The sequence below is a fragment of the Vipera berus genome (assembly GCF_964194415.1).
Source record: "Vipera berus genome assembly, chromosome: 2".
NCBI classification, from domain to species: domain Eukaryota; kingdom Metazoa; phylum Chordata; class Lepidosauria; order Squamata; family Viperidae; genus Vipera; species Vipera berus.
In genome coordinates this window covers 171,848,079-171,869,341 of record NC_138203.1, presented here as the reverse complement: position 1 = coordinate 171,869,341, position 21,263 = coordinate 171,848,079, and the positions used below count along the sequence as shown (strand labels likewise).

The window sequence follows — 21,263 nt, the reverse complement described above, 5'->3', positions numbered from 1 at the left end:
TGGGGCCGTGACGTCCCAAGATGGCGCTGAAGCACTTCCTCCTCCACACCGGTGCCGCCCGCCTCTCTTTCCGCGGCTGGAAAGACCAATAAGAGCTGTCCGTCGGCGTGATCCCGTCGGCGCCAGCCAATGGGAGGAAGCGGAGGTTGAACCGAGGCGGGTCGCGTCGAGGCCGCGATGGGGCGGCTGAGTCGGCGCGGAGGTGACATTTCTGGAAGCGGCGGGGCGCTGTTGTTCGGGAGGGCGCCGTAGCGGAATCCGTAGCCGGAAGAGCCGGGCAGGGCAGGGCAGGGCGAGCCGCGTGGGGAGCATGAACCACAAAAGCAAGAAGCGCATCCGTGAGGCGAAGCGGAGCGCCCGTCCCGAACTCAAGGACTCCCTCGACTGGACTCGCCACAACTATTGCGAGAGCTTCCCGCTGAACCCGGCGGGCTGTAAGGTGAGCGGGACTCGGGAGAGAGTCTTAGGCAGGTGGGTGGCGGGGAAAGGGCGGCCGTCGAAAGCCGCAGCCGGACCGGAGGGAATCGAATCGCCTTGCCGGGGATGCTGAGAAGAGAGGCGGCTCGGCTTTCGCATCAAGATTTTATAACCCCCTTCCTCCAGCAGCTCATCAAGGCGGGTTGGCTAGAGAGACCGATCTCTCTTCGGTTGATCCTCCCGACATCAAGAGCCGGCTTGGTAGGTTGGTCTCTGAGAGGGGCGAAGGGCTTAACCACTCCCTCTCTGTGTCTGGGGGTTGTATCGGCTCCAGGGTTGCCCGGAGTGGTCAGTATCGATCCCGAGGGATCGATGGGGCTATCTTTTATTATTGCCATGGTTATTCGTAGTACTCTTAGTTAAAGTAGCAATTATTAAATTACTTTTTATATATAAAGTTTGGCGGTCAGGGTCTGCCCCAAAGAAGAGGGAGCCAAGCTATTCTCCAAAGCACCTGAAAGCAGGAGAAGAAGCAACGGATGGAAACTAGTCAAGGAGAGAAGCAACCTAGAACTAAGGAGAAACCTCCTGACAGTGAGAACAATTAACCAGTGGAACAACCTGCCTCCAGAAGTGGTGAATGCTCCAACACTGGAAGTTTTTAAGAAGAGACTGGACAGCCATTTATCTGAAATGGTATAGGGTTTGGACTAGATGACCTCCAAGGTCCCTTCCAACTTATTATTATTATTATTATTAATTATTATTAATTAATAAACAATCTGAAGCTTCACGGAAGGGGGTCGCGGAGCTGAAGAATTTGGGGGACCCCTTTGGCTAGGATAACGGTCTCGAGGTGAGGAGGGTCTGAAAGCCCCCTCGTGGCTTATATTTTGTACGGTTTGGGTTTCCATTAAAGTGGGGGGAAAGCAGCCGAGTATGATGATGCACGTGCATTAATTCAGCGGGACTTCATCGCTGTGGAAACTGTTTCTGGACAAGAAAAAGAATGTTTGTGAGAGAGAACCTACACTTGTGTATTTTTAACATGATGCTGTTTTTTTAATCGGTAGTGCAGTCTGTATGTATTTCCTCTGAATTAAGTCAGGTTAAATGGAATAGGATTTGCAATTAAGTAAATAAAGTTATGTCAGACCTGTTGTCGACACAGGCTAGTTGCCCTTTGGGGAAAGGAGAAAACACAAATTACCAGAATTATAGATACGAATGGGTTGATAAAGGGGGAAAGGAAAGGAAAATGTTAATAGCAGATAATTATTTTAGGATGTTTTTGATATGCTGAAAAGAGGTGTTATTTATGTAAAGCAGTTTTCATAGAATATATGTAGGTAGAGATTAGTTTAGACAAAATATAGAAAGTGAAGAAAAGGTGAATTATAAAAAGTAGATCTTGTAAGAATAGCAAGGATTTAATTGCATATGGTGTAATTCTCAGTAGCTGTAAATAAGATTAAGCAATAATTGGATTGTTCAGTGCTGAGTTAAATTATGTCCAATTTTTGGGACAGGAAATGAATTTATCATAAGTAACTATGTGGCACGCTACAAATAAAGTTGGTAAAATCTAATTCAAGTTGAGTTTAACTCATGGTCACTTAATGGACTTGTCCATTCAGCTTATTAAATACAGTATATGTGGGTTTAAGCAAATTTCATGTCAGTGAGATAGATATCTCAGTATAAAATAATGGAAGGTGAAGGTGTGGATGTGGATCCATTTTATTTTCAGATATAGATTACCTCATTCTCAACCAGAGAAATTAGTTTTTGGGACTGCGGTTAGAACTGCCGTTCTTTTCCATCAGACTTTTCTTGATTTTCCTTCAAGCTTTGTTTGCTTCACAAATCTGATTTTATTTTCTTTTGAAAAGGGGAGGCGGAGGGGTGTTGGGATTATTGGTATTATTAAACAATAAGAAGTCAGAGTCTTGTGTTGTGCATCACCCGGGGATCAACCAGTAGATTGTTTTATACTTTGCTGACATTTAGAAAACACTGTTCTTCCCTATTCCTTTTGACTGCCCCATCTCCCGTTTTGTTTAATTTTAAGATTTTATCTCGCAACCTTACTAGGATTAAAACTATAGTCCTTGATTTACAACCAATTGTTTACTAGCCCTTTGAAGTTGCAACAGACACCAGAAAAGCTACTTATCACTTGGATTCAAAGTTATAATACCCACTCCTCTCCTTCCGCAATCATGTGACTACATTTTGGGCACTTGGTGCATTTGAAGCATCATAATTGGATTGTTCACATGACTGGGATTTACAATGTTTTTGCCAGAAATGTGTATTTACTTCCAGTTTTTGGCAAAAAACATTCCACGGTGAATAATGGACTCACTTTATGACTGCTGTGGTAAAAAGGTCATAAAATCAGGTGCAGTCACATGGTGATCTGCTTAATGATCATCAAAACTTACAATCAAAATTGCAGACTCAATTATGGTCATAAGTTGAGGATTACCTCTAATAGCAAATTCATACCCTACTGTTCCTTATTTTTCTGTTCCTTTCCCATTTAAAACTCTTTATCTGCTACTTTGGTAGCTGACACATATTTCAAAATCTATTGCATCTGTGAAAACCTCCATTACCATTTGCTGTTTCTAAGGATAACAGCTGTGATAAGGCTCTTAAATGATTTTAGATTAGAGGGCAAAATATTCTTTATTGTTCTCCTTGTCCATTACTTGTTCCTGAAGTTTTTTTCAGGGTGGAGTTGTGTAATAGTTTGGATCATGTGCACAAATGTAATACCTCACTGCAGCTCTTTAAAGCAGATGAGTCTTTTCCAGGTTTGTGTGGCTGCTTTAAACAGCTGCAGGAAATTTCTGTGATCATCCCTCAGTGCACTCCCAAGGGCTCTTTTCAAACTGAGTGCGAAGCATTACCTCAAAGCACATGTCTAAGGTGTTCTTCCAATAATGGGATAGGTTTGTTCTTTGCGCCTTCTTCCTGATGAGCAAGAGTAAATAAAATTCCAATTTACCTTGCACGCAAGTTTGTTTAGAAGTATAGTATGATACTTGAAATGCATATCAAACAGCATTTTTTTTCCACACATTTGTCTGTCACGGCAAAAACTAATGATCAGTTTGATAGCTATCATTTAAAACATTTTACATTAAGATTTTGATTATATATTTGCTTATTCTCTTGACTTTAATAGTACTTTGTGGGATTCCATAGTTTAAAAGATTAAAATGGCAGATTTTTTTTATAAGAATGGAAGTACAGTAGAATGGCCTCATGTAAAAAATTATCTCCCAAGTTACATTACGGACACTTCTATTTCAAAATTAAAAAATAAAATCCACTTCATCTAGCAATACCTGGATAAGCCTGCATATCTTTTTGCAACTTATAAGGAAAACAAGAATTTAACATAATTTTGAAGCATTTTTGTTGACTTTGTGGGTCTCATTCTGTGGGGCTAATAGGCTCATTAATGTTCTACTGTATTACATTCTCTGTTACTTTGTTTTAAAGGTAGTTCTTCATTCTTGTAGGATAATGTGGAAAGAGCAGATGCCCTCCATTTGTCAGTGGAAGAATTCATTGAAAGATATGAGAAACCATATAAGCCTGTTGTCCTGTTAAATGCTGAGGCAGGGTGGTCAGCCCAAGAGAAGTGGACTCTGGAACGTCTGAAGCGCAAATACAGGAACCAGAAATTCAAGTGTGGGGAGGACAACGATGGTTATTCTGTGAAAATGAAGATGAAATATTACATTGAATACATGGAGACTACACGAGATGATAGTCCTCTCTATATATTTGACAGCAGTTATGGGGAGCATCCAAAGCGCAAAAAACTTTTGGAGGACTACAGGGTACCCAAATTCTTCACTGACGATCTGTTCAAATATGCAGGAGAGAAAAGAAGGCCACCTTACAGGTATAAACTAGCTAACCCAAGAACCAAAGGTCTGGCTTATAGACCAGTGGAATGTCCATTGTTCTCATTTGTCCTGCACATTCAGTCCAGGCACACTAAGACTAAAAGGGTTGTTTACACTTTTTGAGGTAAACAGTAAAACAGGATGGCTTTCCAAACAGCAGCTACATTTAAGCTATAACTCATAAACCAGTTAAAACTCAGATAAAGTTAAAAATGTTTTTAAAAACATCTAAGGGCTTTTAGAAGAGTGAACTTGTGCAGTCAGTGTCTTTGCTTTTCTTACCAATATTGGTCTTAGCCAATAAAGCACTCTCTGAGGGGGTCAAAAGGCAATACGGAGTACAGATTCTGGGAAATGCAGTCTGAATACATGAATAGCACCCAATTGATAATGGTCGCTCTACTATTTAAATGCATCTTTTGTGCAGTTCTGGACTATATTGTTGAGACAACAATGTCCATAGTTGGGTTCTTCTGTCAGTAGGGAAATAAAACTCTTTATTCATCTTTGAGATAACTGCTAGGGCATACTCTTGGATGATTGTGTTAGATTGCTAAAAAGGAACGTAGGATAACATTTTCTATCCATTCTTGACATTGTCATTTTTAGTAATGATGCTTTGCATTCTTTTCTTTTTTATTCTCCAACATTAAAAACTGCCAGATTTTGAAATTTTTTCTTCATAGAGTGGAATGTTCATGGGACATTCTGAAAACCATTCCTCACACAGTCAAGATTCACATTTGGTAAAATAAACTGCCCAGACTTATATAGCTGTCTTGAAATGCTATTTTATTTTTCATTAGGAAGGGGATTACAGAGTTAGACTTTTACTTTTTTATCCAGAAATATGGAAATAATCTTCCTGAAAACTTTTTCACTATATGGGTAATATTAAGGTAAATAAATCAACAGCCTAACTTACAAAGAACAATTTCTTGTGTGTGTGCGTTATACATATTTGTAAATGGAACAGAATGGATCTGCTTTAGAAAAAGAAAGGAAATCTTTTTTTTTATTGAAAAGTTTTAAAATACATTTTATCTTTAACAATCCCCCCCTCCCCCTCCCCTACCTATCCCTCCCTACCCCTCCCCCCCCTTTTCCCCCTCCCCCCCCCCCCCCCCGACTTCCCAGAGCTAAGTACAGGGTATAAAAAACAAAGAACAATCATAAGCATCCATATGCTACCAACAATAAATTCTTAAATCTATCACTCTCTAGCTCATATAAGATAACTACAAGCAATACTAATATTTCATATAGAAAAAAAAGAAAATAGAAAGGAAGACTTATTCAAATGCTAAATGAAGGAAATCTTTATTTTGGGGAAATGTTAACAAGAAAAATAATTAAGTTTTCTAATATTGCAGGTGGTTTGTGATGGGCCCACCTCGTTCAGGAACAGGTATTCACATTGACCCTCTGGGAACCAGTGCATGGAATGCCTTAGTCCATGGACATAAGCGCTGGTGTCTCTTTCCTACCAGCACTCCCAGAGAACTGATCAAAGTGACTCGCGAAGAAGGAGGCAATCAGCAAGATGAAGCCATCACTTGGTTCAGAGTAATATACCCCCGAACACAACTTCCCACTTGGCCTTCAGAGTTCAAACCTTTGGAAATAGTACAAAAACCTGGAGAGACTGTGTTTGTGCCAGGTATGCGTATTTGTTAAACTCTTATGTTGAAGTCTATTTTATTCTGTGGTCCTTTTTTTTTTGGCAGCCTCCACTGCCTTCTTCATTCTTGTCACTGCATTTTGATAATGTCCAAGTATTGCTTTGAGATGGTGAACCATCTAAGCTCCAAATTAAGTTTTAGAGGAAAAAAAGATAAAAAATTCTAATACTCACAAAACAAAGATTGAGAGGGGTGGGGAACGACAAGTATGAGTTTATAAGCATGTGACATGACCCTCCTCTTTTGTAGATCTAACCAGGATATTCTGGAGGACTCTGGGGGTATAATTATTATTTTTTACGTTTTTATGCATATTGTTACTATGTCTCTAATAAGGTCATATGATATTGTATCATAATACAGCAGAAATCAATCTGGTGACAAAGAATGTGTACGCTTAATCTCCAAAGCTCTTTTAGACCCAGAATTTCACAAACCTTTAAAAGACCATAAGCTCAGGAGCACCTTTGTCTTGGGAGGCAAGCTATGTATTAGTCACTGCTTACTTGCAGACCTTAGGACTTCTAATTAAATTCATAAGAAGTGATCAAAGATAGTCTACCTCTCCTGTTGAAGAACATACTCTGAGATGATCTTTTTATGAAGATCCCTAAGCCTTTGAACACAGGTGCCATTCCTTAAAATCAAGGGATCTAGAAAAGCTGCAAAGGCTTTTCTCTATATATATATATTCAATAGTATAATGAACATAAAGGAAACATGACACATGGATAGATGAATAAACCTAATATAAAGTGAGTTGTTCAGAAAGGAAACTGAAATAGGGACTCTAAAGAATTAGAATGTTATGGAAGTTGTGGTGAATAAATCCATGAATAATGTCTTCTGAGTGACAGACGCCTTAATTAGTGCAATCAGAGAACTGACAGGATGATTGTTCTTAAATAATTTCCTTAAAATCAGTTACTTCGATGCATTAATACAGCTACATGTGCAAAGTAGATGTTCATTTTATGATGTCTTACATAGTTGGGAGAAGTAATTTCCCTTGTCCTTTCAGAATTTCATGAAATGGAAATAAAGTCCTTACGGCCAATAATCTGATTAAATAATTTTACTTACTAAAAATGGTGTAATCATTGTGATGTTGTTATGATACCAGGGAGACCCAGGCTCAAGTCCACACTTACCAATAGAAATTCATTGCGTTATTTTGGGCAGTCACACATTTTCAGCTTAAAACTGAAAAATTTGTTGTGGTTTAATAATGTTTACTGTGATGCATGATATCTTCAGTTCACAAGAAACTGAATGTGGATTTCAGTCATGTTCTGTGTTAGTGCTTGCTTATTTTATTAACTATATTTTAATAGTGCTTTAACAAAATATTCCACCTTTATTTAAACTCAGAATATTCCAGCACCACATTTTCACTGGCATTATCTGTTAAAGATAATAAAAAGCTGGGAAATTTAGTGATATGTAATATTAACCAATTTCATCAGACGAAAGTGTGGTATATCCTATGAATATTTTAATCTACTGTCAAGAAAAGTCATCTGTATATAATTTTTATAAAAAAAAAATTGAAAAAAGAAAAATTATGCAAACTAATATAAATCGGGGAATAAAGAGACAAAAGAGAGGCAAGAAATGCAAGGGGGAAAAAATGAAAAATAGGAAAAAAAATACAAACAGTGGTTACAAGTGCAATTATATTTTAACCTCTCTCATAAGTTACATTATAATCTTCTTTCATTCCCCTGGATGGTTTTCCAATCCTTTCTGATATGTCAACCATTTGTTCTTGTCTTCTGCTCCTCTTCTGTGACCTGCTTCCTGAGCTAAAATCCTTAAGGGGGCTTGAGGGCTCAACCTGTGTTTATATATATTCCCTAGTCTCAATCCCCAAGTCCCATTGTCTAGAGAATTCAGTCATCTGATAAACACGGGTGGAAAAGGTTGTACAATGTTCTCCCCTTTCTATGTAGATAATTTCAGCCTGCATCTATTATTTTGCACTGGGATTTTACATAAAAAGGAGTACAAATTTGACAGCCTTTTCCCCTTATCTCTTCCTCTCTCTGCCCAATTCTACATTCTCTGTCTACAATATAAGGAAAACTAAAAGAAGAACTTGTGTTGGAAATTTAATTTAACACAGAATTAGTTGCTATTGATGATCACATCTTTGGGATGTATTACAAAGAAAATGTGTAAAACAAGCAAGCTATTGATTGTAAAGTTACAGTTAAAACAGTGATTTATGCATTTTCTTCTGTTGATGATCATAAGCTTCTACAGTGTTGCATTTGTAGGTGGCTGGTGGCATGTTGTTCTCAATCTTGACACGACTATTGCTGTCACTCAGAATTTTGCCAGCTGTACAAACTTCCCTGTGGTGTGGCACAAGACAGTGAGGGGAAGACCGAAGTTATCCAGAAAATGGTACAGGTGAGAGAAATCGATGTTACTTCAATGATTTCCCAGGTGCTGGTTGGATAAGCCAGTTGTTGCTTCCTAGAGCAATGCAGACACCTGGAATAATGCTTAATGTAATATGTGAAATGTAAATCTAATTAAGTTTTTTGCATTTTGGAAAGACTTTCTGGACAGTCTGGCTTGTAATAGCAACATGGTCCATGGAGTCCAGAAGAAGAATTAGGCTTCTGGATTTCAAGATTCATTAAGGTGACTCAACTATATATTTAAAAGTTATAGTTTTAAGGCTGAGAATGTTTGATCACTCAGTTATTAAGCACAAAAGTAATATTAAAGTAATTACTGATTAAAGTTATTTTAATGTTTTAATTAAATCAATAAAATTAAAGGTGAAACTTCCTAACTTTACTGCATATATAAAGGCATCCCAACTAGCTCCAGCATTTCTAAACTTTCACAGAGGAATAGTCTTTTGTCTCCTACTGAGCATTGCTGGATCAAACCAAAGGTCTAGGCATTACAGTCGCATAACAATTCATCACCTGGTCTTTGAGAAACCAATAGGCCCATGCAGGCAATAGCCCTCTCTTGTTATATTTTTGGTAAGCAGCTTCATACTTTTTAATAATAATATTAATATCCTGTTGGATTAATTTGGGTCATGTCTTAAGAACAGAATTTGTGTATCCCATTATTGATTTCACTTAGCTACCTGATATACCTAATCAATATTTTATAGCTGTAGTAGTTTGATATTCCATACATTGTGTGAAAATGCCAATTCCTATGGGGTGGGGGGTGGATTTAATGCCAATTAAACAGTTAGGGAAACCCTTAAAAAATGACCTGAAATGAGGACAATAGGGGGGGGGGAACCAGCTGATTTCACCAGTGGAATATTTTGCTTCCTAAATTAATAAAATGGGCAGTGAAAGCTGAATTTTGAGAGAGCAGAGTAAGCTGCCATCCATTATGGAGCCCCAACTGGGCAGATCTCTGGGAAGATGCCATGGCAAAGTCTCAAGCAAAACTACCCTGAAATGGATAGTGATCTGGCAAAGCAAACATTTTTGAGACAACTGCTTCTTCTTTTCTTTGGTAACAAAGATTTTTATGCCCCAGTTTATATATCTAGCATTTACCAAGTCATTTCTTTTTAATTTATTGTTTTGAGGAGGAGAGCAGGACATATTTTTATTATATTTTGTTATGCTGTAAAAATGTTCTGAGTGGCCTATGAAGTAAAGAGTAAAGGCATTTACCCTCCTTATCTCTTTAAAACGTAATGCATTTATCCTCTATTTATACATCCCAAGGGTCCTCAAGCAGGAACATCCTGAACTAGCTGCACTAGCGGATTCTGTTGACTTACAAGAATCAACGGGCATTGCTTCAGACAGTTCTAGTGATTCCTCTAGTTCTTCCAGCTCCAGTTCTTCAGATTCTGATTCAGAGGTAAGGACTGGGCTGCTGCTGGTACACCTACATAGGAACTAAACGACACCTGCTGTTTAACCCAAACTATAGCCGTAGGGGTTAGGACGCTGAGCTTGTCGATCAGAAGGTCGGCAGTTTGGCGGGTCGAATCCCGAGTGCCGCGTAACAGAGTGAGCGCCTGTTACTCGTCCCAGCTTCTGCCAACCTAGCAGTTCGAAAGCACATAAAAAATGCAAGTAGAAAAATAGGGACCACCACAGTGCGAAGGTAACAGTGTTCCGTGCGCCTTTGGTGTCTAGTCATGCCAGCCACATGACCACGGAGACGTCCTCGGACAAGCGCTGGCTCTTCGGCTTTGAAACGGAGATGAGCACCGGCCCCTAGAGTCGGAAACGACTAGCACGTATGTGCGGGGGAACCTTTACCTTTATAGCCGTACATAATGACAAAAATCAAAACTGTCCATAAAAGAGGAGAGAGAAGATTCTCAACCAAAATCCGTGACATTATGAATTGAATCTTAAGAAATCCTGAGAAGGATCTGCCTGTCCTGCGTGCTACTGGAGGACATTATCTTTGCATGCTGTTTATTTCAGTTGAGGTTGCAAATTCTGCTTCTGCCAATGGTACCACCAATTAGCCTATTTAGAAGAAATATTTTAGAGACAGACTGCACGTGACTAAGTCTAAATGGCTTTCATACTTCTGTTATGGCCTCCTCCAAGTAGGGTATTTCATTCCACCCCCTCCCCCATAGTAAATCATTGATAGACCACAAAAGAGTGATTGAGAATTAAGCTTAAAGTTGGGGAAAGAGAGGCCTACAGTATGCTAGTGATCCTTTCTTCCATTTTGGCTGCTTCTACTTGGGGACTTAGTTGAGGCAGCTGGTTTTAAGTCGATACTGGTTAAGGCCAGCTCCGCCTATAATAAGACACCTACAATTTGGTTATGGGCAGGCAGGATATCATTATGTCTTCTCTCTTACTGCATTGCCCTTTTCTGGATGTCCGACTCCCTTTTGGGTAAGGGCCATTCTGCTCTTTGTTATGCCTAGTTGGCTTGCACTTTGCAGCATAGTTGCCTCAAATTGCCTCTAATCTGGACTACCTTGGCAGTTTGGGTTACTTGGGTTTCTTTCCATTCTATTACTTCCCACAAAGTGAACAGAGTTCTCTCTATAATGTCCTGAGCTATTGTGATCTGGATCCTTGCCTCTCCTGGTTCTTTGTGTAGTTGGGGAGCATGGTAATTCTGTGGACCTGGGAAATTATGAACACCTCTTTGCAGGCGGGTTTCATGCCGGCAGCCTTTAAGGAGGTACCGGTATTAGTCATCCCCCCCTCCTCAGGAGGTCTTCTCTGGACCTGAAGGTCTTAAATAATTATCACCTGGTCTCCAGCCTTACTTTTGTGACAAAAGGTACCGAGACACTTGTCTGGAATCAACTACAGAGCACGGAGGAAGAAGTGGGTTATCTGGACTTGGTATCAAGGTTCGGACGCTGGCAATGGATAGAGATTGGTTGCTCTGTTGATGAATTATATCAGTACCTGGACATGGATAGTTTGCTTTTTTCTGGTCCTTTTGGACCTTTTAACAGCCTTCAGTATAATTCACCATGGTGTTCTTCTAGATAGGGTATGGGGATTGGAGGCAGTGTTTTGCAGTAGTTCTGCTGCTTCCTTTGCAATGCCAATTGTTGGTAGTTGCAAGGGAGAGAATAGCATTGTGGTTGCTCTTTTGTGGGATGTCACATAGGTAATTTTTCTCTCCCTTGTTTAACATCTGCATGAAGCTGCTAGGTGAAATCATCCAACAGTTTGGAGTCCAGAATTATCAGTATGATCATGATATTTAACTGAATATTGTAACTCCAGGTCAGAGACACTCTTGAAGTCCTGCCATAGCCTGGAGGTTGTGTGATTTTGCATGGAAGAGATCAGGCTCAAACTAAACTCTAGCAAGACAAAGCTACTAATTATAGATGAAGGATTTTCTACCATCCCTGTTTTGTTTCTGGATGGAGAAAAACATACAGGTACTCCTTGCTTAATGTCCATTTTTTCAGCAACCATTCAAAATTAACAGTGGTGCTGTTAACTGGTCCTTGAATTCTGGCCATTGCAATGCCACCCACATTTATGACTGCCTTTTGGCTGCCTGCCTACTTTACTACCATCTGGCCCTGTTCACCACTACAACACATGTCGCTGCTGTACCAGCCAGGGCCTTCTTTTGCTCTGGGGCCTTTGTTCATGCATTTGCCAGAACCTCTCTGTTCATGTAGAATTGCAGTGTGACAGGCAGGGCTGGTGACAGTAGGGGAGATGGGCAGCCAAATGGATAGAGATGAGGGGGGAAGATAGGTGGATGAGGGGAATTCAAGCAGAGGCAGTCCCTAACCTTTTTCCAAGAAATGGCTTGGAGCCTGTGAGTCCTCTCTTAATGACTGTGGGATTCATTGAATAACAGCAGCAAGGATTGCCAAAACATATATTGCTCAGTGGAACAGTTGCATGACACTTCATTTAATGACGGCTGCTTATCCCAATTATGACTGTTAAGTGAGGACTAGTACTGGATGCTTTTTCTGATGAAGCCTTTTAAAAATTGCAGTTTTGAAATTCAGGACATTATTTCTTCTTTAGTGCGATTCTAGCTCTGAAACCGAAGGAATGGTCCATCGAAGAAAAAAGCGGAGAATATGCAGCATGATGGGAAATGGTGATACTACCTCTCACGATGACTGTGTGAGCAAAGAGCGTAGCTCTTCCAGGTATTAAATCAAAATATTTTTACCAACCAGTGATAAAGTTAGTGAGATCTCTAGCTATGGACTAAATTGTATATTGCAGTAAATTAGAGAATGGAGAATATCCGTAAAGAACAAAGCTTTATATGTAACCAGATATCCCATTTCTAATGTTCTAAACCAGACATGTCAAACACAAGGCCCGTGGGCCGCATCCGGCCCGCGATTGGCCGATATTTGGCCCTCGGGGATGCCCCAGAGACGGCGAGGGACTGGTCCCCACCAGCCTGGCCCCAGCCCAGCAGCCCCCAAGGCACATGCACAGGAAGCGGTAAGTGCGCAGGGGCCGGGATTGTCCGGCAGCAAGGGCTGCGTAACCCGCTGTCAATACCGGCCGGTCCTCCAGCAGCAGCGCAGCGGCGGCAATGGCAGCACACAGAGTGGGGGGGCGCGATGCAAACCACCAGACACGCCTACTCCGTCCCATCTCTTTTTGGTTGGAGAGCAGGTCGCCACTGGTCATCTCAGCCCCCGCACAGGTCTTACCCTTGGCCTGTGGGTGGAGCGCATTCCCCTCCTGCACCTCAGTACCCACCGCAGCTGTGGCAGGTCCATTAGGCTGCCATCCAGAGCTGCAGGCCTGCCCGGCATGAAGGAGGCAAAGCGGTCAGCTAGGAAGCTCCGAGTAGAGGTGGTAGAGTATGCCCAGGGCCAGTAGACAAAAGTACACCCCGAGCGGGGAAAGCCGGATCCCCATCAGCGTCATGGCCACCCAGGCCCAGCAGAGATGGGGGGGAGGCGTGGAATCCTGGCTGGGACTGGGCTGCCATGGTGCCAATGAGGATCCGGCTTTCCCCGCTCGGGGTGGCCTTTTGCCACTCCACCTGCCAGAGACCCCCTGGATCTCCCCCAACCCTGCCTGGCCCCCACAGGCATCTCCCCCCCCCAAGCAATGTGGAGGTGGCCACATCCTTGGCCACGCCTACCCAGTCAACCATGACCACCACTGCCACGCACACCCAGTAGGCCACACCTACCCGGCCTCCCTGAGGGCACCACAATGGTGATGCGGTCCTCAATGAAGTTGAGTTTGACACCCTGCTCTAAACTGATTTTTTTTCCTATTTGTCAAAAGTCCTGAGGAAGACTTTTCTTCACTCATTAATTCTAAGTCTTGTCAAACTATTCTCTTCACATAAACAGAATGCACACAATTGAAAATGCTATTGTTGAGGTATTGGATCAAATGTAACACTTGTAAAAGACTTTAAAATGCTACAATTAGTGGAGGAATAAGAATTTAGTGGGCAGTTATATAATGGAATGTCTTATATAGTTAATTTCCTGTGTTGCTGTTGCCTGACATACCTTCAGGGTAACTATATTCCCTCAAAGATGATTTGTTGTTGTTGTTGTTAGTCGCGAAGTCGTGTCCGACCCATCGCGACCCTATGGACAATGTTCCTCCAGGCCTTCCTGTCCTCTACCATCTTCTGGAGTCCATTTAAGCTCACGCCTACTGCTTCAGTGACTCCATCCAGCCACCTCATTCTCTGTCGTCCCCTTCTTCTATTGCCCTCAATCTTTCCCAGCATTAGGCTCTTCTCCAGTGAGTCCTTCCTTCTCATTAGGTGGCCAAAGTATTTGAGTTTTAGCTTCAGGATCTGGCCTTCTAAAGAGCAGTCAGGGTTGATCTCCTCTAGGACTGACCGGTTTGATCGCCTTGCAGCCCAAGGAACTCGCAGGAGTCTTCTCCAGCACCATAGTTCAAAGGCTTCAATTCTTTGGCGCTCAGCCTTTCTTATGGTCCAGCTTTCACTGCCATACATTGCAACTGGGAAGACCATAGCCTTGACTATACGCACTTTTGTTGACAGGGTGATGTCTCTGCTTTTTAGTGTGCTGTCTAGATTTGCCATGGCTTTCCTCCCAAGGAGCAGGCGTCTTTTAATTTCTTGGCTACAGTCCCCATCTGCAGTGATCTTGGAGCCCAGGAAAATAAAATCTGTCACTACCTCCATTTCTTCCCCATCTATTTGCCAGGAATTGAGAGGGCCGGATGCCATGATCTTGGTTTTCTTAATGTTTAGTTTCAACCCAAGTTTTGCACTCTCCTTCTTCACTCGCAACAAGAGGCTCTTTAGTTCTTCTTCACTTTCTGCCATTAGAGTGGTATCATCTGCATATCTTAGGTTGTTGATGTTTCTTCCGGCAATCTTAATTCCAACTTTTGGAATTAAGTTAAATAGGCAGGGCAACAGTATACAGCCTTGCCGGACTCCTTTCCCAATTTTGAACCAATCAGTGGTTCCGTGTCCAGTTCTCACTGTTGCTTCTTGGCCCGCATATAGGTTTCTCAAGAGACAAATAAGATGGTCTGGTATGCCCATCTCTTTAAGGACTTGCCACAGTTTGTTATGATCCACACAATCAAAGGCTTTAGCATAGTCAATGAAGCAGAAGTAAATGTTTTTCTGGAACTCTCTAGCTTTCTCCATGATCCAGCGTATGTTAGCAATTTGATCTCTAGTTCCTCTGCCTCTTCGAAATCCTGCCTGTACTTCTGGTAGTTCTCGATCCACATACAGCTGGAGTCTAGCTTGTAGAATTTTAAGCATAACTTTACTAGCATGAGAAATGAGTGCAATGGTGCGATAGTTTGAACATTCTTTGGCACTGCCTTTCTTTGGAATTGGAATGTAAACTGATCTTTTCCAATCCTGTGGCCACTGTTGAGTTTTCCAAATTTGCTGGCAAATTGAGTGTAGCACTTTTACTGCATTGTCTTTTAAGATTTTGAATAGCTCAGCTGGAATACTGTCACCTCCACTAGCTTTGTTGTTGCTCAGCTTTTCAAAGATGATTATTTGTATTAAATCTTCCTTTTTAAAGTTACATATGTTAATATAGCTAGGGGATTCTGGTTGGGCTACTAAGTGTCTGAAAGCAGCTGACAGTCAGGTAGGAAAGGAGCACTATCTTTTTTTAGATCATTCTTTATAAATCAAACCAATAGAAGTAGAAAGCAAATAAATAAATAAAATATAGTTAATGAATTCTAGGCACTCTAGTTTTTGCTTAGGAGAAAATCTTGAAGTTACACAGACCTTACTCCTGCTGTATTTCTGTGAACAAAATCTCAGGGTAAACATCTTTTTTTGTACCTAAGTTCTCGCCAAATATTGAATGATCAAAGGCTCTTTCCCTAGTTCCTTCTGATTCCCTTTGTGGTCACAGTGAAAAAGATTCCTTTGATGTTGAAGAAAATGGGATTACTTCCAAGAAGTCTAAGATGCATAGTTTTCCAAGGAAAGTCTGTACTGTCACTAGCATAAGTTACAAGAAACTTGCCATGACAGTTACATTTTTTTATTTTTGACAGAATTAGGGAATCTTGTGGAAGTCGTGCTCATCCATGAAAGACAACAAGACCTTCTGCAGATAGTTGCGACCAGCCGGATGTCTTCTTCCTCCCACCAGCTGTATACTTGAAGCTTTTGAAGACTTCCCCGCTCCAATTTTAATTTTAAATCTTAACCTCTAAGTTTTAACTTCGGTTCCCTGTTAACAAAGTCTGACATCTTGCTAACTAAAGGAGAACACTCAAGATTTGTTTTTCCATATTCTACCAGACAATGGTAATAAACAGAAGGCGCTGCTGATGTCTACAACGTCGTAGTATGGTTTCCAACACTAGACAGTCAACAAAGGAAATGGCAAATTCCTACCAACAAAACTGTCCTGAAAACAAACCCTGCTCCAATATTGTCATATGTTTACAAGATGAATTCTAGTGCATTACAACCGGGGTTCAGACAAGCTACCGTTAGTCTGCAATTGGCCAGCAGATCCTTCATTATAGCACAAGCGAACCACGATGAGTCTCCTATTGTGTAAATTACTACATGTAAAAGCACCTTTTATAATTCTGAATTTATCAGCAACATCAAATCCAACCATGGAGTAATGAGACTCTCAAGTATTCTTTGAACCAGCAGTTCGTCCTCATTGCTTCATTTTTTTCCTATTTAATAATAATAAAAAAACCCTGCAGATACTTGCAGTCACTTTGGAAGTATAACCCAGAAACAAATGGAGATGGGAGAAACTAGCTGCCTCATTTATCTCTCCCTGTGGGAATTTCTGGAAACATGAAGGTAGATTTTTTCCCCTGAAAGGAGTGGGTAGAGTCTGAACAAATATAAATAAAATACCTATTTAAGGAGGAACTGCTTTTTGGGAGCCTACAAACTTTCTGCTGGTTATCTGATGTTCTAGTGTTCTAGATATTTGAGATGTGTGTATTCTGTCCTGAATGTGGTTGTATGTCTGTCATGACTGGATTATTTCAGGGTATGCTGCTGTTTCAATGGCACTTTTGTCAGTAGCAGACTGATATTCTGTTCTGAGGTGTGCTTATATCTCCATTTATGAAGGTAATTCCATTCCAAGTTGAAAAGTTTAGATATGGCACAATGAAAATATTCTGAATGCTGATCACCTTTGAGAATGCAATAAGTGATTACTGAGATTTTCTTACATTTCAGGGTAAGGAGGGGAGGTTATTTAATTCTATTCTACATGACAGTGAAAGATGCCTAAGAAAATCCACATTTAAGTGGATGGTGGAATGTGAAATCAGCTCATGCATGGCCATTTACTGACTGACTCCTGGCCAGATAAGAAATACAACACATACTTGTCTTCAGTAGTTCCAGTGTCTGCTAAAATGTTACCAATAATTTCAGGGATTCAAATGTCAGTTTTCCACTTTAATTCCATGCATGCAAAAAGAACTGGGGTGGGGGAGGGGAATGAATGCATTAAAGACTGACTACCTACTTTTCCAGTATCCTTCCTCATAAATGTTTTTGTAAAATTGGCATGGTTTTTGCAAACGTAGACATTTTGCATTCATTTCCACTGTGTACCTTTATTTGCTTAATGGAAGGTAACATTTTCCAAATCAGTGTGGTTTTAGAACCAAGAATTCAGAATTATAAAGACAGGTGAGTGTGATATTGGCAGAATGTAGAGATACAGATTATAAAGATAAGTTACAGCTATCAACAAGAAGAACAGCAAAAGATTCTTATCGATATTGATTCTATTGCAACTTGACTTAGAACATAAGAAACGTCAGTCTGAGTTTTAATCCATCTACTCCCAGATAGGGCAAATCCCAAATAACTAAGTAATGGCTTTTCTTAGGGCTGGGGTCCAACCTTAACTTGAGCCATAATTATGGCTCACTTCTTTTATGGGTGTTAGGGTGTGGGAGGAGTGGCAATTTTAGCTGAATGTTCCCTTATGAAGAGATGCTCCAAATGCTAGTAAGGAGTAGTGTACAGAATTTTCAAAAATTGCTTCCCTCTCTCTATCCTCCCCCAAGTAGGAACTTCATTTTAAAAACTCATTTCTCTCTGCAAATGGAGTTTACTTTTTAGAAAAGATGTTCTGGAACATCCCATTATGTTTCTGAATACAGTTAAATCTTGTTTGACTAGACCTTGATACAAGGAACTATGGCTTGGGTTTTAAGATTCATTAAATATTCTGTTTGCAGGTTCTTTGCACACAGGTAGGCAGAAACATTTCCGTTTTTAGAAAGCTGGTATATTTGTGACAAGGAATCAGATAAATCTATTCGGTCGTAGGTTCTTATTTTGGTTTTAATCAGGAAGTTAATATGAAAGAAAGAAATGAGCATTGACTGACACACACACACACACAAAAATTAACCCTCCATTTGTGGAGTTTCCTATATAATGGAATCTGATTTTTCAAAACAAAGAAATAAACCTGAAGCTTTTTTGTTCAGTTTGCATGAAAATTTATTAATAATGGCATTCTTAGCAATACTAGCCACAGACAGTAGTGGAATGGCATTATAAGTTTTTAAATCTTTTAATAATGAGGTTTATTTATAACAGCTGTTTGCTTCTGATGTTACATTTTATATTTCAGATTCCCATATTGATAAATAAACTTGGTTATTCCTTCTTTTAAAAAAGAATTAAATTTTATTTATAAAATTGGCCATACTTGTACGTGAGAGAAACTTACATTAGGATTTGACTCCAATACTCTAACAATTATAGCTTTATGTGGTGATTAATTTGGTTCAGCTGTGCTTTGTCTCCTATATTTTTATCCTATTAAGCTAAAGCCAGGCTACCAAGTTATAAGAAGGTCCTTTAAACAATGTATTTAGGCTAAACGCTAAGATGGGCTTTTGTAGTGTTTGGAATAGTAGCTCTTGTAAATTTTCTTTATGGATCACAGGAAGATACGTGTTTTGAAGGAACCACACGTATAATAACTCAGTCCTAGTATTTTTAAAAAATAATTCTTGCTGCAAAGTTAATTTCTAGTTGGTAATTATTTCCACTTTGTTTTCTCTTTTAAAGAAGTCACCAGTTACCTGAGAAAATACATGTTCTGAGCAACTAGTTCATTACCGTACATTGAGTCAACATATCCTAGACTTTTCCATAGAGCTTAATTCACATTTTACCAAATCTTTTTGGCACTTCTAAAGTTGAAGCCCAACTACCTGGTTTGTATTGAAATCCATCTTAAGAGTGGAACCAGCAATGCTCTGAATTTTGATTTTTTTAAAAAAAAGAATAAAAGTTTTATTTTCTATTATTTAACATATTTTGATTTAAATTTCATGTCTTTATATGATAGTCAAAAATTTTAAGAAACTGGAATGCTAGATAAAGTGCAATGTGAGGAGGTAGCCTCCCATTACTAATATAGAAGTAGTAGGATGTGCTGTATTTCACACATGAAGGTAAACAACTACTTCCGAATAGGCACAGACACTGCCAAATAGATGCTTAGCTATCATCTAGTAAATAGCACGATAATGCCTGTTAGTAATATCCTATGAGTATCAGCTACTATAGATGCAGTAGAGACTTTGAGGAGTTTGGTGGTACATTACAAGAGGTGAAATGCAATATCTAGAAAGAACAAAATGCAGAAATTGAGAAATCTGGATTACAGGAAGCTTTAGCTTGAATAAACACAAGAATGCAAGGAAAGAGGTTTTTCAAAGAGAAAAATCTACTTCAAGCAACATAAATGCAGTTTTTGACCTGAGACATTGCAGAATTAAAATCAACTGAAAATGAAATGTAGTTCATTAAGGCAGGACTCTTCCAGAACCAATATTTTAAAAGTGACCTTTGTGAAATCATTGCTGGGTGCGCTTGTGACCATTGAGAATTAAGTCTTATTTTATAAAGGTAAAAATAAGTAGTAAAAAAGTAGACGTTTCCCCTGTCCGTTCCTGTCTGACGGGGTGGTGCTCATCTCAGCTTCTTAGCAGAGGGAGCCAGCATTATCCAAAGATGCTTCTGTGATCATGTGACCAGCATGATTATGCTTAGGCATAGCTATTTATCTACTCACATTTGCATGCTTTTGAACTAGGCTGGCAGAAGCTGAGGCAAGTAAGGAGCTCATCCCATTGCATGGTGCTCAGGTCTCAAACTTCAGCTGTCAGTTTTCCAGCTGAAAAGCCCAGCATCTTTAACAGCTGAGGGTAGAAGGCACAATTTGTGCCTTCAAACTTTTGATTAAGAATGTAGTTCAGGTGTGTGTGTTTAACTCTTAATAAAAATATAGTAGCTGCAGTGCTACCTGATAGCTTGGTTACACATCACTCCATATTACTGATGGTGGCCTTTCCCCCTGGCTAGCAATCATACAAAATTATCTCACAAAATATATGTTTTGTGAGCCCTCAAGCCCTCAATGGCAAAGACCTCTAACATTCTAACCTGTCTAGAAATACTCTTTAAGATTCATGATTTTAATCCTTGTGATCAGTTACACTAGTGAATCAGCAAGTTTCACAAGCTGTCGCTGCAGCATAAAGCATCACATTGTTTTAAGTAGAAAATGCTAGGTACTAAGCAAAAGAAGCAAAATCCCAGTCACCTTGATACCTTCCTCTTGATCCTGGATGCAGTGATTAGCGCATCCTGGAGTGCCTGCCTTACAGGAAGCAAGTGACACACACCCTCTTAAACCATCAGTGGACTGAACAGTGGTGGATAATACTCATCCAGTCTTCATCCCTTTTTAGGTTGCAAGATTGAGCTTCAATGGGTCTTAGAGGAAGTGGATTATTTGAATACTTTTGGGCTGGATTTCAGGCCATAACTCATCACAGAAGCGGCATTGATCTTTATTATAGGTGAATTCTGGCAGATTTGTATTCAGTTTTCTGGTTCTTGACTTCTCAGCAGCCTTCGGTATCGTCAATCATGGTATCCATCTAAGCCATGTTGAATTCAGGAACTCTGGGAGCTGAAGTCCACAAGTCATAAAAGAGCCAAGGTTGCCTACCCCTGAACTAGGGCAAAGCAGGGATTAGGAGGCAGTGTGTTCTCCTTTCCTCATGGCTGGTTCCAATTGGTATTGCTGGGGAAAGAGGTCAAGCTTGATTGAGGTTCTTTATGTATGTGATTTTCAAAGGTTCAACGCTGTTGTTAGAACATCTACGTGAAGCCACTGAGTGAATTCATCCATTGGCCAGGGGTCAAATAACAACATGCTGATGATATTCAACTGAATTACAGGCTAACCAATTAATGCCTTCAAAATCTTCTCTTAGCGTCTGAA

At 40.2% G+C, this 21,263-nt stretch overlaps 1 protein-coding gene across 4 annotated transcripts; it reads left to right on the top strand.

The window, feature by feature from the left end:
• Positions 1–213: 213 nt before the first annotated feature.
• Positions 214–19,274, top strand: JMJD6 (jumonji domain containing 6, arginine demethylase and lysine hydroxylase). 4 transcript variants are annotated; one of them, XM_081317321.1, is made up of 9 exons: positions 214–439; positions 3,954–4,342; positions 5,720–6,006; positions 8,308–8,443; positions 9,748–9,886; positions 12,520–12,647; positions 12,808–12,954; positions 16,006–16,780; positions 19,034–19,274. In XM_081317321.1, the coding sequence occupies exons 1-8, from the start codon at positions 311–313 to the stop codon at positions 16,040–16,042; spliced, it is 1,392 nt and encodes a 463-aa protein (XP_081173447.1). In that variant the 5' UTR covers positions 214–310; the 3' UTR covers positions 16,043–16,780; positions 19,034–19,274. The 4 variants fall into 4 exon arrangements, with proteins under 4 accessions (XP_081173447.1, XP_081173449.1, XP_081173446.1 ...); XM_081317323.1 differs by lacking the exon at positions 12,808–12,954; XM_081317320.1 differs by lacking the exon at positions 16,006–16,780.
• Positions 19,275–21,263: the final 1,989 nt, after the last annotated feature.